Consider the following 25,786-nt stretch of genomic DNA (forward strand, 5'->3'; position numbering starts at 1 on the left):
TTGTCTTTCTCAACATGATATTCCAGACTATTCACTGGGTAAAAGTTATTTGTCATCTTCATAGCCCATACCTAGGCTATCCACACTCTCTTTCATCACATTCACATCCTAACAGGGCTGCTGAGACAGAGAGAAGGTGGGTACGGGGACAAGGAGAAGAGAAGCACAGTCTGTGGCTAAGACATAAAGCACAGTCAGCCAGCCACATACACCAAGTGCAGAACTAAGATCTTAACAGCAACAGAATTCCATCTTTGTGTTCAAACAGCCACATACCAGAGGGAAATTCAAAAACCTACAACGTGCTTACGTAATTTCTCCAAGATCTCCTCATCAGACATTTTGGGCTTCTTCTTCTGCTTCTCAGTATTCCGAGTCAGGGCATCCGGTGGAGTGGTAGTGCTCTCAGTAGGTGAAATGGGAGATGTAGCCACATCCCGAGTTGGAGTAATAGGAAGTGGTTCAATCACAGACCGTGTGTATACCTGCATTGTTGGTGCAAGAATTTGGCAAGGCTAACTTCTCTAAGAGTCGTGTGTTAGAACATCCACAGAAGAACAAACCCCAGTAAACTCATCCCTTCTCCTGGGTCAAAATCTATATTCCTCCTCCTGTGTGCCCAGGCCATGAGGATAGAATGGCCTTTTTGGCCCTCCCTATACACAAAAGGGATTAGTGAGAGTCTGAACACTGAAGATATTCAGTACAGGTTAGACAACTCTCAATATAGAGTGTAAAGGACTTTCTACCATTAGACAGGAATCCCCTCCATCTGTAAAATTCTATTCTTTCTCAAGCTGAAATGAACATCCTGGACTCCATAGTACTTTGCATTGCTAATGCAACACTTAACGTTAGTTTCATTTGAGTTATTCCCTCTTTAAATCCAGAACCCTTGCAGAGAAGGAACTATAATTGTTTTTCTTTAAGAGGCAGCAGGATGTAGTCAATTAGACTATTGATTCTGGAGCCTGATTCCCTGGACTCTTCCTCTTACCATTTGTATGTCTTGGGGCAGGTTACTTCTCTATGCTTTAGTTTCCTCATTTGTAAAACGGTGATGTTAGTGATACCTATCTTACAGGGTTGTTGTGGTAATAAATTAATTAGTGTGTGAAATGAGTAGTATCATACCCAGCAGACCTCCTATTTATTCATTTACTTTAACATGTACTGAGAACCTATTATTTGCCTTTCTGCACAAAATGCATCCTCTATTCCTGTGAAAAAGTCTTGGAGAAAGTCCTAACTGCAAGGCAGAAAGGGATAAATGTCCGAAGAAATGAGCAAACTATATACTACTGAGGTTCAGAAGAAGTCATCATAAGTTATATGTCCTTTCCCCAGGAAATGCTTCAAGGCATTTATCTTTTTTTTTTTTCATAAAAACATCACCATAATTTTTTGGCTAGCCTCTAAGCTCCATGAAGACAGGGAATGTGTGTCATTCATTCCTGAGCTCCTAAAGCACTTGCCTAACAAAAAACAAGCATTCAGGTAAATGACAACTCCATGAACAAATGAATGGGATTCTTCAGCTGGATGTGAAGGATGGACAGGACTTTACTAGGTGAAATGGGAGAGAAAGTTCCACAGAGAGGAAAGAGCAATAAGTCCAAGGCACTGAGATCAGAGACTACAGCTACTTTCCAGACTACTCCAGCATAAGGATTTCTTAATATTCTATTCTTGCACAGGTAAAGAAACTATATCCCTGGCACCTAAACCTGTACTTTCATGCCTTGTCCTCCTTTAGTTCTCCGGACATGGCTCCTTGAGGGCACAAACCTTTGCTTCTCTAAAATGCTCTGGCTCCCAGCACAAATCTGCTTACATAAAAAGGCCACTGCACTATGCTAATAAAACCTGGACTTGGGGTCAATTACCTGTTTTCAATCCTGGCTCTTTTACTTCCTAAGAGACTTTGGATAGATCAATTCGCCTTTCCAAATCTGAATTTCTTCTATAAATCAGGAATTAACAATGTCTTTTTAGAAAGGAGTGGTATGAAGATCAAATGTATTGATTCATTTGTCCATTCACTACTAACTACCTTTCTAAAACCTGCCAAGAACTATGTTAAGCACTGGAAATATTCATGTATTTCCTCTACTTTTGAGGAGTTCCTTGTTTACAGGAGAAAAAACTTTAAATGAATATGCTTATAAACCAAAAAAAGCCATGCCAATGTGAAGTATCTTAACAACTCTTAATTTTGAAGCTCATTTTCCTTAAGATAATTTGTCAACTACAGAAAGAATGATTCCACAGATTCTGCTTATAAATTCTCATCCTAAAAGGTCATCTAATGCCCTTGAATTTCCTCCGCAACATCTCCCAGGGTCAGTCAACCAACATCTGCTTGAACACCTCCATGAATTCTCTACTTCTGAGACAGTCTTTTTATGAATTATCACAGAGTTTAAGCCCTAGCTCATTCTTGCATTATGAAGCTCCTGTCATAATAAAAAGTCCAAACGAAGAAGCACTAATAGAGTGTCATTTAATGAAAGATCAGTGCTCAGTGGTGCTAAATCAAGTGAAAGGCAGATTGTACAAGATGAGGGGAAAGGGACTGTGGTTATTCTCAGCTGCAAGTACCTCAAAGGAAGTTAAATAAAACTCACTGCCAACATCCAGTATCAAAATGCACTTCTGATGTCCAGCATATTAATAGCACTAACGTTTTTATAAATTCTCTCGGGTCTTTCAGTATCATCAATGATGTACTAAAAGGCTGAACACTGCACATTTAACAGAGTAGAAAAGATCAATAGGAGGCTAATTTGTTGCTTCCCAGGGGTCTGGAATAATTTATGCTAGTCCTGCAGTACATTAATTCTGTATATCTTCCTGTCTATGAAGAACAGACTCAGTAAACGAGGGCTGGATTGCTACAGACACCAATTATCGAGGACACATTGGGACTGTCTGCCAAACAATGTTAAATACATACACCATTTCTTGTCCTTAATCATACAGAAAGTACCTTTCAATCAAGGTAGTTTGGTGACTTCACTATCTCCAACATCGAAGGACCCCATCAACGTATTAAACCTCTAGGCCTCAGCACCCAACCCTCACTCCCCATGCAAACGCTCATAAATCACAAAGCCGTCCACGTCCCCAGAGACTCACAGATTTCGTGTGCTCCGGACGTGGAGCAATCACTGGAGGTGGGGTGGCATCATCATCATCATCTTCATCTTCTGAAACGGGTGGCACAGCAGGGGTCTCGGACACCGTCTTCACATTCTGCACAGTGAAGAAAAGCCAGATTCATCAGGTCCGACCACCATGGAACTTAAGCTACCAGGATCACCCATCCTCCAAAAGAAACATCACCCCACTCCCCTTCTGAAACCCACACCAGCCTCCAAGCTCCACCTTTGTGTCACGAGTCTTGGGAACTCAGCCACTTCCCGCCTCTTCTTTCAGCTCCCACTCTCCACGCAGTCCCTTGGCGCCTTCCTTCTCCCACCCAAAGACTAATTGTGAATGAGGACACCACCTTCCAGCTTCTCTACCTGCCTGCCCCCATCCAAACCCTGAAGACGAGCTCAGAGTTCCTTCTTTTCTATGACTTTTACTCTCTATGCTGATCAGGGCATAAAGTACAAAATGCAGGGAAGGGATCAAAGTTACAACCATATAAAGTTTATCAGTATCATTCCTTGGTCCTTTCTAATATGGTAAATGGAATCCAAACAGGCTTTTGCCTCTCCTTTCCTTTTTTTTTAAAATGGCCGCACCCACAAAGCACACAAAAGATCCTGGGCCAGGGATTGAATCCAAGACTCAGCTGCAACCTACACAGTTGTCGCAACACTGTATCCTTTAACTTACTGTTCTGGGCCAGGGATCAAACCCACATCTCCTCAGTGACCCAAGCCGCTGCAGTCAGATTCTTAACCCACTGAACCACAGTGGGAACTCATCCTTTCCCTTTCTTTACCAAAACCTACTGCACCCATTATGGCATTAACTTGAAGATGCAGAACATCAGGAGACCAGTGTCTCAGGACAATGAAATTCTCTCCAGCCTGGATGCTACTCACTTCACGAAGACTCTGCCCTATCCTGGGACAAATCTTGCCCACACCACAAGTTGAATCTGCTATCATCTCAACAACTTCATTTTCCCATGTAAACTCTAACAAAGCTGGGTCAAAACTGGCAGGCTTTAGGGCAGGTCCAGGCAAAAAAAATCATACCATCACTGTTTATAACACAGATTCAAGAGACAAAATAGCTCTGAAACATGAAATTTTTGATAGAGATTAAATGATTACAATAAAGGGCCAGAGAAGCAATAGGGATCTCTCAGTAAGTACATACTGATATAATTCAACAGTTTCAGATATTTTCAGAGTACCTACTCTGTATCAGTAACATACTGTGATGGATGCTGTTGACATAAACGTACAAAGATGAAAAAATGGCCCATGTGGTAAAGAAGCTCACCATGTGATTCCAGAAACAAACAGAGGGAGAATTCCCCTCCTGCTACCATTTGGGGCCTCTGGAGAGAGGAACATCAGGAGTCAGAAGGACAGGGAATAAGTGAACAAACTTATCTAGTGGACTATTAGACCAGAGTTACTGTGTGGAAGACTGGCCTTTATCCTTTTTTTAAATTACTCAGTGAATTTTATTACATTTATAATTGTACAATGATCATCACAACCCGATTTTATAGCATTTCCATCCGAACCCACCAGCCCATCCCCCACCCCCAACCTGTCTCATTTGGAAACCGTAAGTTTTTCAAAGTCTGTGAGTCAGTATCTGTGGGAACCTCATATTCTTCTAACAGCAGCTCTAATGCAGGGCATAACTTAACTTGCCAGTGACAAATGTATGTAAGCACTAGTTTTGGTGAACACAGGCACTGAATTTGTTCTGTCTCAAGTTTCAGCACTTAAAGAATGTGGAAGCAGAGGACTGATATAATTTAAGGGGTGACCTTAAATTACTTTCAGTTCTAAAATCCAACAGAGGTTCTTCCTGTCAAAGCATGTATTCTGATATTTTTCTGCTCTAATTTCTTGTCTCCCCAATATTCCACTAAATAAAATCTAACTAGGAACCCCAAATGAGAACAAAGTTAACTCAGCAGTCTTTTTCATTATCAGGTGGGCCCAGGGCTGCCCAATTAGACTGTAAATACTATGTTTGTTTGCTTCCTAAAACTACAGAGAAGGGGATTCATCACCTTCCTTAGCAACATGTTCTGTTTTCCACAGGTGATAGCTTTGAGTTGGTGGTACTAATAACTACCAGAATCCAGATATACAGGTTTTTGTCCAGATTTTTGTTTCTTATACCTGTGTTCTTGGGTAAGGCTGTGCCACGCTAAGCCACAGCTCTCATCCATAAAATGCAGATGATGACAGCAGCTCTCTGCCTATCTCACAGGGCCATTGGCAGGAAGAAATAAATTGATGTGGGTATAAAAACACTTTGGAAATGGCAAGGGGCTAGAAAGATGTAAGGAATCAATTAAATTATCATTATATTTAATAATCACAAACCTCTTTTTATTTTGTTTTGGGCTGGGGAGGAGGGGGGCGCTGGCAAAGTTCCCAGGCCAGGGATCAAACCCACACCACAGCAGTGACAACACCGGACCCTTAACCCACTGAGCCACTTGGGAACTCCACAAACCTCTTTTTAAAAAAGCCAGTGACTTCAAGTCACTCATTCATTCACTGCCTACCATGTTCTGTTCTAAGCTCTGCACAAAATATATAAAGTCTCTGATCCTGTGGCTTCCATTTTAGAAGAAGATACAGTCAAAATTAATGACCAAACTGCAAGGCAGTAATAAGATAAACATATGAGAGTAGAGACTGGCTGAGGGTGGGGAAATATTACTTTAGAGTAGTAAGGTAAAGGCCTCTCTAACGGCCTGAATGAAATGACAGAATAAGCCTCAGACCCTCTGGGAAAAGAATATTCCTGAAAGATGGAAGAAGGACAAGATTCTGAGGAAGGAAATACTTGGTGTATTCCCCAAACCTCCCAGAGCCTACGCAAGCTATTGAAATGTGTTTATGTTTTTGTTTTTGGTTTTTTGGTTTTTTTTTTGTCTTTTTGCTATTTCTTTGGGCCGCTCCCGCAGCATATGGAGATTCCCAGGCTAGGGGTCTAATCGGAGCTGTGGCCGCCAGCCTACGCCAGAGCCACAGCAACGCAGGATCTGAGCCGCGTCTGCAACCTACACCACAGCTCACGGCAACGCCGGATCGTTAACCCACTGAGCAAGGGCAGGGACCGAACCCGCAACCTCATGGTTCCTAGTCGGATTCGTTAACCACTGCGCCACGACGGGAACTCTGAGAGTGTTATTTATATCCTTGCTAAGTTTCATTCTAATTCTGTTATTTATTGAGACCTTTTACAGGGCTGTCCTTTTGAGTAGCCTCAACCAGAATTTGCCCTATCCAGGATCCAGGATTGCAGTCTCAGGCTAGTTGCAGTTGACAGCACCATTGGGCCTGGGCTTTGCCCACTGCTTCAAATGAATTTGAGCCTTCCTGGACCACATAGTTATAGCTTGCCTTGTCTTAGAATAACCCAGGCTCTGAGAGAGCTGGGGTGGGATGGGTGGGAGCAACCCTGGGCCAGAACATTAGATACACCTACTATTTTTACCCAAAGTTCATCAGTTTTAAAATCATAAACACAGGAGCTCCCGTCGTGGCGCAGTGGTTAATGAATCTGACTAGGAACCATGAGGTTGCGGGTTCGGTCCCTGCCCTTGCTCAGTGGGTTAACGATCCGGCGTTGCCGTGAGCTGTGGTGTAGGTTGCAGACGCGGCTCGGATCCTGCGTTGCTGTGGCTCTGGCGTAGGCTGGCGGCCACAGCTCCGATTAGACCGCTAGCCTGGGAACCTCCATATGCGGCAGGAGCGGCCCAAGAAATAGCAAAAAAATAAATAAGTAAAATAAATAAATAAATAAATAACACTCTCAATCAACTCAACCTAAGTGACATATACAGAACATTCCACCCAAGTTTTGCAGAACACACATTATCTTTAACCACTTATGGATAATTTTTTAGGATAGAACATATGCCAGACCATAAAACACATCTCGATAAATTTTGAATGACAAAAACACAGAAAACGCATTCTTTAACCACAGTGGAAATAAATTAGAGATAAACAACAAAAAGGAAATTCCTCCAAAGAAGATAAACAAATGGCCAATAAGCACATGAAAAATGCTCAACAACAGTATTAGGAAATAGAAATTAAAACTACAATGAGATACTACTTCACATCCACTAAGACAGCTATAGCAAAAAACAGACAGTAACAAATGTGGGGAGAGATACAGAGAAATTAAAAGCCTCCTAATGTTGGTGGGAGTATAAAGTGGTATAGCCACTGTGGAACACAGTCTAGCAGTTCCTCAAAAGGTCACCACATGACTCAGCAATTCCACTCTTAGGTATATATCCAACAGAAGTGAAAACATAGATCCCATACCAAAACTTGTACATAAATATTCACATGAGCATTATTCAGAGTAGCTAAAAATAAGAAATAACCCTAATGCCCATTAACTTATGAATGAATTTTTAAAACATAGTATATCCGTACAACAGAACATTACTCAGACATAAAAAAGGAATGATGTGCTGATATATGCCATAACATGGATGAAGCTCAAAAGCTTTACATTAAGTGAAAGAAGCTAGATACAGAACTACATGCTATATGAGTGCCTTTATATAAAATGTCTAGAAAAAGTTAATTTACATAGACAGAAAGAAGAGCAGTGGTTTCCTAGGGCATGGGAGTTTCAAGGAAGTGTGAAAGGGCACAGGGGAGTTTTCTGTGGTGGTGGGAATGTTCTAAAACTAGATTGTAGTGGAGTTCCCACTGTGGTTCAGTAGTGGTAACAAGCCCAACTAGTATCCATGAGGATTCGGGCTCAATCCCTGGCCTTGTTCAGTGGGTTAAGGATCTCGTGTTGCTGTGAGCTGTGGCGTAGGTCACAGATACAGCTTGGATCCAGTGTGGCTGTGGCTGTGGCCAGCAGCTGCAGCTCCAATCTGACACCTAGCCTGGGAACCTCCCTATGCTGCAGGTATGGCCCTAAAATCAGGAAAAACAAAACAAAACAACTAGGTTGCAGTGATAGTTTTACAGGTCAATAAATTTAATAAAGCCACTAAACTGTACAGTTAGTATAGGTAAATTTTATGGTAGATAAACAATACCTCAATAATGCTGCCTTTTAAAAGTAAAAATTTTAAGTCATATGTAAAACTAGTAGTTTCTTATCATACATTTTATATAATATAGTTATACAAGGAATTACAAGTGAAAATTCCTCAGGAATCCTTGATAAAAATAATAGATTGAATACAGGCATCTATTTCTTAAAATCTCACTAGAACTATAATAAAGGAATGGCCTTTTAAAGGCATTAAGCCTAGAAAGATATGGAGAACAGGGAAGGAGGCAAGATCAGCAAAGGATGCAATAACGTATGGGTGAGCAGAAACTGTCAAGGAGGCCTGATCCAAAGCTGACGGTGGGCAAAGCTGAAAATCAATCTGCACATTTACGCAGCAAAATCAAGGCAAGGAAACTAGAGTAAAAATTTTAAAAAAGGAGAATCGGTCCAAAATCTAAGTAACAGGAGTTCCAGAAAGAGAAAGCAAAGAAAAGAAAGGAAGAAATCATCAATTAAACAATTCAGACAAATTTCCTAAAACTGAGGGCTTGAATTTCCAGGTTGAAAGTATCCACAAAGCTCCTTATAATAAATAGGTAAATATAGGAATGTAATTATGAAATTTCAAAGCAATCATGACAAAGAAGATGCTATAAGCTTCCCAAGTGAAAAAGAAAAAAATAGATCAGATACAGAGAAGCAGACATAAAATAGCTCTGAACTTCAATAGCCAATGCTAACAGCTAGATCACAAAAGCACATTTTCCAAATTCTGGTGGAAAATTATTTTCAATCCAGAATTCAATACTCAGCCAAATATCAATCAAATGGGAAAGTAGAAAAGAGGCACTCCATTTTGACACCTGAAAGGTATTAAACATTTACTTCACATTTATTTTCTCAAAGCTTCTGGAAGATGGGCTCCACCAAATGAGGAAGCAAACTAAAAATGAGGAAGGCAAGCATAGGGAAAATGGAAACTCCAAAACAGAAAAGCAAAAAAATTTCAAAGACAATAGTAAAGGAAGATCCCAGAATGACAGTTATTAGTTACTAGGATTTTGTCTTATTTGACTTTCTAACCTAATACTTGGATAAAAATAATTTTAAGTGAGTATTCTTAATCATCATCAATGCAGGAGGTAATTACTATTAGTATTTGGTATTTAGCCTTTTCAAGAGTTATCTGTGCATTGCCACATGTCCAAATGTCTTTATGCTGACCTCATGCTTGAATGCTAGTTTGATTACGTATAGAATTCCTGATTCTAAATAATCTTCTTCATAACTTCTGAAGATATTACTTCTCTGACCACTAATGCTAATGAGAAACATTAGCTGGGAGTTCCCACTGTGGTGTAATGGGATCAGCGGCATCTCTGCAGTGCTGAGACACAGGTTCAATCCCCAGCACAATGGGTTAAGACTCCTGAATTTTCAGGTTAGATCTGGTCCTTGCCCTGGGAATTCCATATGCCATAGGGCGGCCAAAAAAAAGAAAAAGAAAAAAGAAACACAGTAGCTATATATTTACTTTGAAAACTTTGAAGATCTGTTTATCTTTGGGTCTCTTTACAGTTACCTGACTTGATAATTGGTAGGCCCTTCCATCTGAAGACTCATGCCTTTCTTTAGGTGAGGGATTTTTCTTCCACTATTCTTTCAATTGTTTTTTCTAGTGTCTTAAATCTCTAATTTTTTTCTTTTTTATCCTCTAATTGTTCTAACAGTCATGTATTTTTGTGGATGTAACATCTACAGAACCTCTCTGAATATACTAGATTTTTTTTATTCTCTTTCCTGAATTATCAATTTCTCCTGGGGTCAGTTTTATTTCTTTACCTTTAATGTTTTGTTTCTCTCAAGTGTCTAGAGATCCTTAGCTATCCCCTCATTTATCAGTGAAATCCCAGATTAATGAATGTGTACAACTAGCATGAGTTTCCTCTATAGCTGTGTAAGGTCAATTTCTCTCCTGTCCCCTCCTCTGAATGGTGAATTACGCAGAAGTGGTTACTGGAAAGCATTACTTTAGGGTGTGCTGGCACATAAGAGTATGTAAGATAGAGATTTCTCTCCTACCAGTTATCAAAAGCATGAGAAATCTATCCTTCGGATGCAGAAAGTTAACGTTCTTTCTTCCACGGCAGAGCCACTTTTCGTTTTTCCTCTATGCTATGCCTGCTGTAGAGATCTGTAGTTAACTCCAGTACTGCTATGCTTCTCTCTCAGGCCCCTGTACCCACACCAGGCATTTTCCTCAAGTAGGCAGTTTACTTTCTTTACAAAGTAGGTGGTTTAAGCTTAGAATCAAACTTCTGGTAACTCTGGTTCATTGTAACATGGAGACTGCCTCTGCTGTTTCAATTACAGAATTTAAATTAACTTACTCTTGAAGATGACCCAAGACTCTTTCCTGTTTTTTACATATATTTTCTCATACACCATATATATATATATATATATATATTTTTTTTTTTAATATATATTCTCTTGAGCTACTCTCATCTTCCTAGGATTTTTCTCTTCCACAAACATTAAGCTCTGGTTTCTGCTAGTCTGATCAATCTGATCTTACCTGTTTTCTATCTTCCATGAATTCCTGACTATGGTTTTTTTACATCTTGTTTTTATTTTGGAGCACTGTTTTGTATGTACTCTTCAATATATCTTTTCTGAAATTAATTTATCAGAGCAAGAAAGAAAAACACATGAATTCATCACACTACACTGATCTAATTAACAGAGGAGTCTTTCTAAGACGGTAGTTTAGGCTAAAATACACATCTAACTCTACCATTTAAAATACTTCCTTAGGGCCAGCCCAGGATCCAGGCTCTTTTGTCTGACATGTCATATCCCCAACAACTTGGCTTTTGTTCACGCTACTTCACAAAGGAAGCCACAGCCCTTTTCTCTGGCTGGTATCATTATCTATGTTTACCTGACACTACATCTTAAATCCTTGTTTATACGTTCTAATTCCTGAGGAAACTATAAGATCAAAAGCGAAGATTTTACCAGTCCTTGCCTCATGGGCACTAAAAGAGCCTGTTACATAGTAGGTGATTTTATAAATGAAAATCTCGGCACAAAGTGCTGCTGAATCTGAGTGATGTCTCACAGACCAATGAGCCATAAATAAAAGAATTTTAGACCTAGAAGAAACCTTAAATACATTTATTAAAATAACCAATTATTAGGCCCAAGAACTTTGTGCAAACTTTTCTACACTACCGGTTGGAATAAATCACTCCATCGGCATTGCACGTTATTCATGTACCTCTCTTGGAGTTCTTATCCCTCTATTCTGTTGTTAATTTTTCCTCAAGGACTAAGATAGTGCAAATTCATCTTTGTATCATCAACACCTGAGCACAAAGAAGGTGCTAAGTAAATATCTACGGTATGAATGAATAAATGAATGCTGAGAAGTGAATTTTGTATTGGTCTCTACTTCTAACTCATTCAAGGGTAGGGAGCAAGTCAATTTCTCTGAGTCTCAATTTCTTGTGTCATGGAAATAACAATTCTCATCCAATTATCTCACAAATCAAGTGGAATAATCTGTGTGAAACCAATATGGAAAATAATGTCATGGTACCACAATGAAAACCATATCCCCCATTTCAAACCAGTAAAGGACTAGCCACAGGGACAATGTTCTAAATTGGGGGAGAAAACGTCCTTGACAGCCTGAGGGCTTTTAATTGTAGACACCAAACCAGTGCAGGTTTTTACCAAGCAGGTGTTCTCCTCTCTGCCATATGGCAGGAGCCCCAGGGCGCCTCCTCCTCACTAATGAACAACAGACCTAAGGCTTTACCGCAGTCTCCTTTATAAGACCTCTCTGACATCTTTTTTCTCAGTTCCCTGCCACAGTGCAAAGCATCCTGGATAGGGACTTAGAAAACCCTATTTCTAATCTGGTTCTCCTCAACAGCAGTTATATGAGTCTTCAGGAAAATCTATTTTCCTACCTGTGATGTGGGGATGATAATGTCTTCACAAGGGAATGATGAGGACCAATTAGGTTAACATATATAAAGCACAGTGCCTGGCACATATTACCTACTCAATAAATAATATAGCTGCCACTCCTTCTATGAAAACATAGAGACATTTGAGCCACAAGACACTCATTAAACTCCTATAAAGATTAAGAGATAGTGAATAAGAAAGGCCCCAGAATGTTATAAGGCAATGGACATGTTAACATTTTTTATAACTAATCACAGTATAAATGACTCAGACTAAACCAATCCCCATTTCTGGAAGCATGCTTCAAAGTATTTGGATGGTAACCCAGTATTGTGCTAGAATGTACAGCTCCCCTACTTAAAATTCTTCAGTAGCTCCTCATTACCTTTAAATAAATAAAGTTAAAATTCCTACATGACCTGACCTGCTTACGCTCCTCCTCCTCCTCATCCACCTCTATTCCCTTCACACTTGACATTCCAATCATAACAAACCATTTGCAGTTCTCTGTACAAGAACACCTCACAAACCTCCTTGCCTTGGCACATTTTAGTTTTTCTCTCTCTATCTGGAATACCCTTGTCTCTTCATCATTATTCTCCAAGATACCTAATTCATTCAGCTCAGACTCCACCATAAAGAAGCTTTCTTTAAACATCCAGTATATTTCATTCAGTAAATGGTTACTTGTTAGATGCCACGGATCTAGCAAATGACAAGTCAGACATAGCCCCTGGCCTCATGAAGTCTGAGCACGCTGCAATATAACTGCTGTGTCTTCATGTCACTCTCAAGACTGGGAAATTAGGAGTTGGAATAATGTCCATTTCATCCTTATATTGCCATTTTTCCACATAGGACCCTAGCACAGGGTAGAGGCTTTGCAAATATTTAGTAAATAAATATGAAATAAACACCTCTGCACAAGAGACAACACTGGGTATAAAGAATAGCAGTGTTGTATTATATAAATTAGAGCTTACTAGTTATAAGACCTTTTCAAACCAACACCAACAGCTCATCTCATAATCTGCTCTGGAAAGCAGAATTGGTAAGTTGCGAAAGCCAGAGGAATCTTTGAGGTCAACAATGACTCCTGTAACATCTCTTCAAATGACAGGTCATTCATTACAACTTCAGAGGACTGAATGACCTTAAATGAATTGAATCTGCCCACTTCAACAATCAGTCCTAACCTGCTTTTGTAGACTCTACCATATCATCTTCACTTTACTGATGAAAAAAACGAAGCTCAGAAAGGTAAGTCAAAATTTTTTTAAAAGAAAAAAATAGAAAGGCAAATTGGCTTTCCTAACATTCAAAGTGACAGGCAAAAACTGAGCCTAGGGAGTTCTAGGAGGACACAGGTTCTATCACTGGCCTAGCTCAGTGGCTTAAGGATCCAGTGTTGCTGCAAGCTGCAGCATAGGTCACAGATTCGTCTCAGATCCTGCATTGCTGTGGCTGTGGTGTAGACACACACAACCCCTATTCAACCCGTAGCCTGGGAACCTCCATATGCCATAGGTGGAGGCTTAAAAAGAAAAAATAAAAAAACCTGAGCCTAGCAGCCAGTGTTAGGATTTCTAGAGCATTAATAAACCATATCTGGAAGGGACATCTATTGCTTATTAAGTCCAAGTCCTTTACTCTGAGGCCCAGGGTCAGGTAGTGACCAAGATGAGTGCCTCCCAGCCCAGACTCTGCATCTACCATACTGACTCGATCCCTAAAAATCATTCATGTCCATATCAGAATAGAGGAAATAAAAGCTTACCAAAGTGTTAGAAGAATTATAATCCTCAGCTGATTTATCTGCAAAAGATAAAAGACAAGGGACTCACTGAGTAAACAATTACAGTTAATCCTTTTTTGAGCTCGAAAGAAGCTTATTCAGGGAAGTACTTGCCAAGCTCAGAGAATAACAACAGTGTTACACCCAACACCATGCAAAACTGAGGTTCAAAGAAGTAAGGTAATTTGCCCACAAATTATTTTAACACACAGATTATTAGGAGTCAAGAACTGAATCCTAGTCTAATTCTAAATGCTATGCTAGGAGTTCCCTGGTGACCCAGCAGGGTTAAGGATCGGCATTGTCCTGCTGTAGAGTGGGTTTGATCCTTGGCCCTATATGCCACAGGTGTGGCATAAAAATAAATAAATAAATAAATACTATGCTAGAACTATACCCACATCACCAGGCCTCAACAGCAAGAAAATTTCCTGTATTCCAGGAGAAAAGGAAAGAATTCATAGCTGGTATCACCCTGAGGCATCCATAACACATCACGACCAGTATGCAGCTTTAGCTTTTAGAAAGGCTCTTTCAACATCTATGTCTATTGCTCAAAAGGAAACAAAGACTAAGTCTTAGGAAAAGAGCTGCATTAGTCACGTCAAGTATAATTAAAGGTGTAGAGTCTCATTTCTAAGAATAAATCCAAGCTCCCTCAATCACATTTTATTGATTCTGGGATGTATATTTTTTCACATTAACATCAATATCTGAAACAGAGATGTGTCCTACAATTAAAGGTATTTCATGGTTTAATTGGCCGCTTCTTTTTTCTTTAGAGGCAGGTAAAATAAATGATGCATGTTACAAACAATGATACCTTAGACTTGATGAAATATGAAACACAGACCCAATGATGATCTTAGCAAGAAAATAAGCTGAAAGACCAAGTATTTTGTTTGGATTTATTCTTTAATTCCTAAAGGTCCAAGAAAAGATTGATTTCAGCAGTTCACCACCAATGGAATTAAGGAAAAGAAATATTATATCAAATCCTACATCTTCCTACCAAAACAAGCACAGATGATGTCCAAGATCTCAACTCCATCATATATGAAAGTGTCAGGTATAGCTTCTTTGGTCCTGTGATAAATTATGAACCCATAAACTGTGACAATACGTTCTAAAAGTTCTCAAGTGGCTCAGTGGGTTAGGGATCAGGCATTGTCACTGCAGCAGCTTGTGTCGCTACTGTGGTATGGGTTCAATCCCTGGCCCAGGAATTCCCATATGCTACAGGTGCAGACAAAAAGAAAAAACTTGAATAGCCAGCTACACCCTGGAAAAATAAATTCAGGATATAGCTTAAACATAATTCACTTGCTTTTCTTGTCCAAGAGAAAGTTCTATACCAAGGGTAATATTATGCCTTCATTGGACCATCCCTAATCTTATGTATTGCTAGTGTTTTTGAAGACTGAGTGTTCTGGTAATAAACATCTCTCCACCATATTAAAAAATAAATTAAAAAGTAAGTTTGCTCCTTTTAAATGTGATGTACAATTCCTATATACATAAAAATCAAATTCCAGGACTTCCCTCTATGGCACAGTGGGTTAAGAATCCAACTGTAGCAACACAGGTCACTTCAGAGGCATGGGTTCAACCCATAACTCCACACAGTGGGTTAAAGGATCTGTCATTGCTGCATCTGCAGTGTAGGTGCTGTGGCTTGGATTTTAATCCCTCCCCCGGGAATTCCATTTAAAAAAAAAAAATCAAATTCCTATAGCACAGAATGACAGAGCAGAAAGTACTTTAAATCTCTTCATTTCTACAAATAAATAAACTAAGATTCAGAGAAAAAGAAACAGGTTTAAGGCTACATAAATCAGTAGCAAAGTAGAGTTATAACCCTACAAAGAAGAGTTACAACCTGGAGTTGTCAATCTTGTCCAGGTTTGTTTATCACATTATGTACTAATTAGTACAGAAAATAAAGTGCTCTTGAGATATACCATAATGAAAAATATTTTTTGAAAGAATGTATACACACACACACACACACACACGACTGAGTCACTTTACTACAAAAATTGGCACAAAATTATAAATCGGCTATATTTTAATTTCTTAAAAAAAGAGGTAGTGAGGAGTTCCTGTCGTGGCTCAGTGGTTAACAAATCCGACTAGGAACCATGAGGTTGCGGGTTCAATTGCTGGCCTCGCTCAGTAAGTTAAGGATCCAGTGTTGCCGTGAGCTGTGGTGTAGGTCACAGACACAGCTTTGATCTGGCATTTCTATGGCTCTGGCGTAGGCTGGTGGCTACAGCTCCAATTCAACCCCTAGCCTGGGAACCTCTGTATGCCGAGGGTGCGGCCCTAAAAAGACAAAAAGCCAAAAAAAAAAAAAAAAGGTAGTGAACCATACTGAAGATTAAAATCCATTTGGACAGATTCTTTATAACAGTACCAACATAGAATATTACATGGTAGACTGATAGAATAAATTGTCTTAGAAATTTTTTTTTTAAGGAAAAAAAGTACTGAAAAACAGGAAACTTAACAAAAACTGGCATAGAGACAGCAAAGGATTTAAAGGCACAAGTTGAAAATACACTTCCAGGAGTTCCCATCATGGCTCAGTGGTTAACGAGTCTGATTAGGAACCATGAGGTTTCGGATTCAATCCCTGGCCTGCTTCAAGGATCTGGCGTTGCTGTGAGCTGTGACGTAGTTCACAGACGAGGCTCGGATCCTGAGTTGCTGTGGGTCTGGAGTAGGTCGGCAGCTACAGCTCTGATTAGACCCCTAGCCTGGGAACCTCCAGGTGCCATGGGTGTGGCCCTAGAAAAGACGGAAAAAAAAAAAGAGAGAGAGAGAGAAAATACACTTCCGTCACTGATATATTACTAAGCTGATATGCTGAGGCACTCTGAGTAAGTTACTTACTTTCTCTGAACCGAATTAATTTCTTAGTCTGCAAAATGGAGATGACAGTCCTTGCCCTATCAATCTCCCAAGGCCATCATGAGAATCAAATGAGATAATTCATGTGCAAACATGTACAAATTGAAGTGGCATTATCAAAATTAGTAATATGAAAAGAAGGGAAAGTTGGTCCTGGCCTTCAATTTCTAGAAAACTAAAAATCCCTTTCATGAGTGTGCATGCATGCACATGTGTGTGCATACACACACACGTTTACACAAATTTATAACTGCTGAAACAGCTGTATGGATACATATCTATACATTCTATACATATACACTCAATGTGATTCATGTACGCACAAATGAACATACCCACAATTACCCAAATGTATATATCTATACACGTATTCACTCACAAATAAGTGGACTTTAATTTCAAACATATGCAAACCCACAGAGCTATGCTTCCATGTACATAAATGGCACTTGTACACATCCACACACATTAACATAAAAATAGGTTCTATCAAAAATTCTGCTGCTGAGGCTTTCAAAGCCAGCTTCTGGTCTGATTATTTCCACAACAAAACTGTTTAAAACATAAGCCCTAACCTCTTACCTAGAAAACTTTCCTACCCAGCCTTAACCTCAGTACTGCCTTGGAATGACCCAGTCCCTCAATGGAAGTAAGACAGACCCATGGGGGGGGGGGGTGCAGATAACAGGATGGAAATACACTAGGTACACACATGACCCTCTCTGGAGCACCACCATGCAGCATGACATGAGCAAAGTTGCAGTCTGTCATCCTCACCATCTGTGCCCTTTGCTACAAGCCAGATACTTGCTGGGGAAAGCATTCTCCAAAATTAGCTAGTCATTTCAGTTCCCACCTTCCCCAAAAATGCTGTCCTTTGAAAGAGACAGCATGAACATCAGAAAAAGCCCTGGACTCAGAGTTAAGACCAGTGCTTAAGACACCAATAATTTAGCCACATTAGAAAGGCATTTGGGGCTCTAATGTCTATGACCAAGGGGAAACTGGAAGTGGTATATACTAAGAATACTTCTTGCACTAACATTTTAAGATGACCTATATAAAAAGGCCAGTTTCCAGAAATACAGGCCTTCTTACAACTTACCTAAGGGGAAAAAAAAATCCCTCTGCTATGGAAGGAGGTGCTCCAAATGGAGTTACTAGAAACAAGTGGTAGACTCAAAAGACACTGGTGCAGGAATTAGGAGACCTGGATGCTAATCCCAATTCTATTAAAAACATTCTAAAAAACACAGTCTCTTACAAAGATAGAAAGAGAGAGAGAGAGAACACATCTCAAGAACATTTATTATTACTAGCCTGTATTCCACTTGACTGATAAAAATCAGTTCCTTGAGTGAAAAATTAGGCTTTCTACTTAAGTGTGTTATCACGTAACTTACTGATACTGAAAACAATGATGATAATGATGACTACATTTCCATGGTGAAGTTTTACAACACATAAAGAACTTTCACATCACTGAGCTCATCTGCCCTCACAGCAGTCTCACAAGATAGGAATTATTATTCCCATTTTGAGCTTTGAAGAAATGACGTGACTATTAGAACTTGGTGAGTGTCAGGATCTAGATCTTCTAGCACAAGTCTATGTTGTTTTCATATAATATATTACTTTAAAAAAAAAATCAGACTGGCTCTCAAATTCAAAAATTCTATCTTAATGAAAGGGCCATTTCAACTATTTCCAATACATTCTTCCTTCACCTCACACTTCACCTTTCACTCAGATGAAAACCCTCTTTTTCCTAGACTGCCCTGGACACAATCATCATACCTGTAAAGCTCATGTACTTCTGGCTGTTGGAGGTCTTCTTCGAGTTATAAAATTCCAGTACATCCAGAACAGCCTGCGGGTTTTTCTTCTGCTCCGACTTGGTGATGTTTGACGTCTGAAGCAAGCGGGCCCACTGCTCTGGCATCCCCTACACGAGAGACATGAGGCTGTGAGGCACAGTCACAGGGTGCCCTGAAGGAAAACCAGAGCTGACTCTGATGAATGGTAACAGTTAGAGGTGAGTTCAGCCATTCCTTCTCTGTCGGTCCTCAGAGCTCCACAGTGACCTCTCTTACAATACCTATCTTACCTTATCAGTCATTTCTTGAGAGGTTTGCTCCTTCACCAGGCTATTCCTCCTCCAGAGCAAGAACCTTGTCTGATTTGTCTCTGGATCATCAGTGCCCAGCACAGAGCCCACTGCCAAGGGGCCACTTAACTGAGGTCTACTTAAGGAATGGAGATTCAATGGCTTCCCTGGTACAGTTCTGGAGGAGAGGAAAGTGCCCTCTCAAGAATATAAGAAGATAGTAATGAGGGTCTCAGGCAAACACAAAGGCATCAACTGGAAAGGACTGAATCTATCAGTGCATAGCCAGAACTCTGAAAGACAAAAGGTCTTTGTACGACCCAGGACTTACTGTAAACTCGCCTGTGACAGCATCAAAACCAACATGAATTGTGTGCTCAAAATCTGAAGGAAGAGAAATCTCTGGCCGTTCCTTTTCCTTCTTTTTATTTGCTGCAAGAGAAACAGAGAAAAGGAAATAAAAACAAGGACATTATTACATTTCTCAACTTATTCAGCTCTTTGCTGAAATCTAGGCTCCTTTAGAGGCCAAGGCTGTGATACAAATTCATACGTGTGTTTACAGAACCCAACACCAGACCTAGATTGGAGGAGATGTTCAATGCAGGATTAAAGGCTGAATTTTTCATTGAACTAAGGGAGGAGCAGAAAGAACATTAATCAGAATGTCCTGGTTCTACCACAAATGAGTCAGCTGATCCAGGGCAAGTCACTTATTTTTTCTGAACTCAGTTTCCCCATCTGCAAAATGAGAAGGTCAAGTAGACGGTCTCTAAAGAGACTTCCATCCCAGATAGCCTACATTCTGTGAGTTTCTATAACCTGTTTCTACCTGTTTAATCCTTAATTACAGGCCACTTTATGGCTCTCTACATTATAAAATTTTGGACTTGGAATTTTTGGGGTTTTTTGTTTTATCTTTTTAGGGCTGTCCCCATTGCATACAGAAGTTCCTGGGCTAGGGGTCAAATCGGCGGTGCAGCTGCTGACCTATACCATAGCCACAGCAATGCCAGATCCATGCCACATCTGCCTATACCACACTTCATGGCAACACTGGATCCTTAACCCTCTGAGTGAGGCCAGGGATCGAACCAAACTCATGGTTCCTAGTCAGATTCATTTCCACTGAGCCACGACAGGAACTCCCCTAGTCGGGTTCTTAACCCGCTGAGCCACAACAGTAATTCCCTGGAAGTTGTTTTAATAAAATTAATAGCAATGACTCAAGTTCCCTTTTTCCCTAGTATACTTGATTTACAATATTAGTTTCAAGTGAACCACACAGTAATTCAATATTTCATAGACTATACTCCATTTAAAGTTATTATAAAATATCAGCTATATTTTCTGTGCTGTAAAAGATATCCTTTTATCTTAATTCAAGTTTTGTTTTTTGGTTTTTTTTTTTTTGTCTTTTTGCTATTTCTTTGGGCCGCTCCCTCGGCATATGGAGGTTCCCAGGCTAGGGGTCGAATCGAAGCTGTATCCGCTGGCCTACGCCAGAGCCACAGCAACGTGGGATCCGAGCCGCCTCTGTAACCTACACCACAGCTCACGGCAATGCTGGATCATTAACCCACTGAGCAAGGGCAGGGAGCGAACCTGCAACCTCATGGTTCCTAGTCGGATTTGTTAACCACTGCGCCACGACGGGAACTCCTTAATTCAAGTTCTTTACATGCATTAATATTCACTGTAGACTCACAGCAATCCTATCAGCTAGATACTATTATCCTTATTTTGTATATAGATTCAGTTATTTGCCCAAGATTACATGGTTAGTAACTGGCAGCAGTCAAACCCAAACCCAAGCAATCTACATCAGGCCCTGAGCGCCAAACCACTACACTATGCTGCTTCACTAGGCTAGGACCTTAAAGAATCATTAAGGCCAAATACTTTATCAAGGGTCTTGTATATAACAGGTGTTCAGTAAGGCCATGCCATGTTCCCACAAATTCACATGTACTCCCAGTACCTCCAAATGTGACCTTATTTGGAAACAGAGCCACTGCAGATGCAATTATTTAAAATATGATTAGTTCATACTGCAGTAGGGCCGGCCCCTAATCTAGTCAATGTCCTTATAAAAGAGGGTATTTGGAGACACAGGTACACAAGGAGAATACTATAAGAAGATAAAGGCAGAGATCAGAGTTATCTTCAAGCCAAGAAACACCAAAGATTGCCAGCAAATGATCATAAGCTAAGGGAGAAGCATGGAACAGATTTTTCCTTACAGCTCTCAGAAGGAACCAAGCTTACAAACACCTTGTGCTGGACTTCTAGCCTCCAGAACTGAAAAGATAGATTTCTGTTGTTTAAGCCACCTAGTTTGTGGTAATTGGTTGCAGCAGCTCTCACAAACTGATATAACTCTCTTTCAACTAAAAAAGTTTCAGGTCTTGCTATTAGCTAGAACTCAGCCAGCATCTGCAAATGCAACCCAGCTCAGACTTAGCATCTTCCAAGACTCAGCCAGATAATCTTTCTTCTTAGAGGGGGGACTATAGAGCAAAGATTGATTTTTTTCATTTTTTAAAGTTGTATTGAGGTATAGTTGATTTATAACATTGTAACAATTTCTGCTGTACAACAAAGTGATTCAGTTATACATGCACACACATCCATTCTTGTCCAAATTCTTTTCCCATATAGACCAACACAGACCATGGGGTAGAGTTCCCCGTGCTAAAGGGCAGGTCCTTCCTTGCTGAGCAATCATTCCATACACCACAGTGTGCATATGATGGTCCCAAAGCCCCAGTCCATCCCTCCCCCCACCACCTGTCCCCTTTGGTAATCATGAGTTTGTTTTCAAAGTCTGTGAGTCTATATCTGTTCTGCAAATAAAGTTCATCTGCATCCTTTTTTTAGATTCCACAGCACTTCTTACAATGACCAAGACAAGGAAGCAACCTACATGTCCATTGATAGAGGAATGGATGAAGAAGATTTGGTACAAATATACAATAGAGTATTACTCAGCCACAAAAAAATGAAATAATGCTATTTGCACCAAGATAGATGAACCTAGAGATTATCACACTAAGTGAAGTTAAGATGGTGAAAGACAAACATCATATAATATCACTTATATGTGGAATCTAAAAAAAAGATACAAGATTTTAAACATCTATAGAAACACTCCCTCTTCCTCCAGCCAGGGCTCCTCCTCCTTCAGTGTCCTAGGGAAGCAGGACAGGGCCATGTGGTCTAACGCCCAGGGAACTCCCTACATATCACCTAGGGGTACTGGTTTCAGAGGGTAACTGCAAAAGCTACCATTTATTGAGGTTCTAGCATGTGTCAGGCATGTGCTAAAAATTTTATATGCATTATTTTACCAAATCCTCACGAAACCCTGCAAAATAGATATTAATAGCCCTATTTTATTTTTCCTTTTTTATTGAAGTATAGTTGATTTAGAATGTAGTATTACTTTCATATGTAAAGCAAAGTGATTCAATAATACATATACATACATATATATGTACTTTTTTCAGATTCTTTTATGTTATTGCAAAATATTGAGTAGCGCTCCCTTTGCTATACAGTAGGTCCTTGTTTATCAATTTTATTTTGTTTTAAGTTCTCTGCCCAGTGAAACTTTTATTTTTTTTAATTTATAATGATTTTTATTGTTTCCATTATAGCAGGTTTACAGTATTCTGTCAATTTTCTACTGTACAGCAAGGTGACCCAGTTACACATACATGTATACATTCTTTTTTTTCACATTATTATGCTCCATCATAAGTGACCAGACATAGTTCCCAGTGCTATACAGCAGGATCTCATTGCTTATCTATTCCAAAGGCAATAGTTTGCATCTATTAACCCCAATTCCCAATCCATCCTACTCCCTCCCCCTCCCCCTTGGCAACCACAAGTCTGTTCTTCATGTCCATGATTTTCTTTTCTGTGGAAAAGTTCATTTGTGCCATATATTAGATTCCAGATATAAGTGATATCATATGGTATTTGTCTCTTTCTAACCTACTTCACTTAGTATGAGAGTCTCTAGTTCCATCCATGTTGCTGCAATATCCCCATTTTATAGGTAAGGAAATACAAGTATTTTTAATAACCTCCCTGACCATTCCTGAGTTCCAGGACAAGTCTATCCTAAAGGTATTAAACTCTAGCCATCTAGACAAACCAGAAATACCCTGTAGGCTTATGAGGCAAGACCAAAATATCCACTCTTTAAGGAAGGTCAGTAAGGAGAGCCCAGGAGCCCTGTGTCTCTGGTCTCCCCCACTACCAATCTCTCAAGAAAACCACAGGAGCTTCTTGTAAAAGTTATTCTCCATGCTATCATAATCACGGCACAAAATCCTTGGTTCCATGAAAAAACATACATTTTCCCTTCTAGAAATGCTCAGAATCATACACCAGCAGGGCTCAATGTTGAATAATGGAAGCCCTAAATTCACCTCTAAAATAATTCACTGTGCAGTATCTGGGCTGGGGTCACACAGGGGCTGAATGGCAGGCTTATCTGGGCCTATCCTTGGGAGTTCATATAAAAAGTACAGGCTGAAACCCACTGCCAAAATAAGACCCTCAAATCCACGTTAAATCCCCAGTGCCCAGGAAAAGCTCTACTGCATTTACATGATCCACTTACCCTGTAACACTTGTTCTATTGCCTTTCCAAGTTGATATGTCTGAGCCTCACAACCAGACTGAATATTCCACAGGCCAAAGAAAGTATCAACATACCTAGCACTTTACAATAGATTTACATTTCAAAATAATTACAATAATCACCTTCATTTGTATCAAGCTCCAGTGTTTAAAATACATTTTTGGAGTTCCCGTAGTGGCGCAGTCGTTAACAAATCCGACTAGGATCCACGAGGTTGCGGGTTCGGTCCCTGCCCTTGCTCAGTGGGTTAAGGATCTGGCGTTGCCGTGAGTTGTGGTGTAGGTTGCAGACGCGGCTCGGATCCCGCGTTGCTGTGGCTCTGGCGTAGGCCAGCGGATACAGCTTTGATTCGACCCCTAGCCTGGGAACCTCCATATGCCGAGGGAGCGGCCCAAAGAAATAGCAAAAAGACAAAAAATAAATAAATAAAATAAAATACATTTTCATATATACTAGTCCATTTGAGCCTCAAAACAACTATATGACAAGCAGAGTAGTGATTATGATGACCATTTAACAGAAGATACATAGGCTCCAAAAAGTTACATAGCCTGTCCAAGGTTACAGAGCAAGTTAGAAGCAGGTCTGGGACCAGGCCTGAGGTCTTCACACTCCAAGGCCCCAGGCCTTTGTATTCATTCTGTCACTCTGCCTGTTACAGACAGCTGACACTCATAATGATGCTCTCTCTCCTCTCTCTCCCAATGCATTCCAGTCTCCAAGTTATTAATGATTTTATCTTCTAAACAGTGATCAAATTTATCCACTTTTCTCCATCACCCTACTTCGAGCATTGCTATCTATGGCCCAAATCATCCTAACAGTACCTATCATCTAGATTCTGGCCCCCTCCAATGCAAACAGCAGCCAGGGTAAGCTTGCTACTCAAAGCAGCATCAGAATTACTTGGGAGATTGCTGGAAATGTGATATCCTAAGCTCCACCCCAGACCTCTGAATCAGAATCTGAATTTTAGTAAGATCCTAAATGATTCATATAACTATAAAAGTTTGAGAATCAAGAGAATGAGAAGATAAACCACTGACAGGAAGAACATATTTGTAAAAGATACATCTGATAAAAGGACTGTTATCCAAAATCACAAACTCTTAGAACTCAAAAATTAGAAAACGACCCAATTAACAAAAGACATAAAAGACCTAAAGAGACAACTCATCAAAGAAGATATACAGGTAGAAACTATACTCAACATCATATACCACCAGGGAATTGAAATTAAAACAACAATGAGGAGTTCCCATTGTGGCATAGCAGGTTAAGAACCCGACATAGTGAGGATGCAGGTTCCATCCCCGGCCTTGCTCAGTGGGTTAAGGATCCAGTGTTGCCACAGGCTGCAGTGTAGGATGCAGATGGGACTCAGATCTGGTGTTGCTGTGACTGTCGTGTAGACCTCAGCTGCAGCTCTGATTTAACCCATAGTCCAGGAATTTCCATATGCCACAGGTGCAGTTACAAAAAGAAAACAAAAAACAAACAAAACAAAAAAAAAGAAATACACACCTATTAGAATGGGCAAAACCCAAATGTTAATAAGGAAATAGAGCAATAAGAATTTTCATTCATTAGTAGTGTAAATGTAAAATGGTACAGTTACTTTGGAAGACAGGTTGGCAGCTTCTCACAAAACTAGACTTACTCGTAACATACAATCCAGCATTTGTGCTCCTTTGTTACTGACCCAAAGGAGATGATAATTTGTTCACACAAAGACTTGCACATGGATGTTTACAGCAGCTTTTTCATAACTGCTCAAACTTGGACGCAACCAAGATGTCTTTCAGGAGGTGAATGGATAAATAAACTGTGCTACATCCAGAAAGTGGAGTATTAATCAGCGTTAAGAAGAATTTAGCTATCAATCCATGAAAAGACAAGGAGGAACCTTAAATACACATTATTAGGTGGAAGAAACCAATCTGAAAAGACTACTTACTATATAATCCCAATTATCTGACATTCTGGAAAAGGCAAAAGTATGGAGACAATAAAAGGCTTAATGGTTGCCAGGGACTGGAGGGGGAAAAGGGATGAATTAGCAGAGCACAGATGAACTTTTTAGTTCACAGATGAAACGATTCTGAATGATACTATACTGGCCCATGTTTGTCTTCAT

At 39.9% G+C, this 25,786-nt stretch overlaps 1 protein-coding gene across 5 annotated transcripts in view; it reads right to left on the reverse strand.

The window, feature by feature from the left end:
- The window catches only part of PAK1 (p21 (RAC1) activated kinase 1), a 144,025-nt gene that overhangs the window by 29,560 nt on the left and 88,679 nt on the right, over positions 1–25,786 (reverse strand). For all 5 annotated transcript variants that reach the window (XM_047752304.1, XM_047752307.1, XM_047752306.1 and 2 more), the window contains exons 3-7: positions 19,324–19,424; positions 18,683–18,830; positions 13,955–13,992; positions 3,139–3,255; positions 311–485 (exon numbers count right to left, since the gene is read on the reverse strand). In XM_047752304.1, coding sequence (XP_047608260.1) covers positions 311–485; positions 3,139–3,255; positions 13,955–13,992; positions 18,683–18,830; positions 19,324–19,424 — 579 coding nt within the window. The remainder of the gene's footprint in view (positions 1–310; positions 486–3,138; positions 3,256–13,954; positions 13,993–18,682; positions 18,831–19,323; positions 19,425–25,786) is intronic.

This window comes from Phacochoerus africanus, chromosome 11, assembly GCF_016906955.1.
Source record: "Phacochoerus africanus isolate WHEZ1 chromosome 11, ROS_Pafr_v1, whole genome shotgun sequence".
Lineage (NCBI taxonomy): Eukaryota > Metazoa > Chordata > Mammalia > Artiodactyla > Suidae > Phacochoerus > Phacochoerus africanus.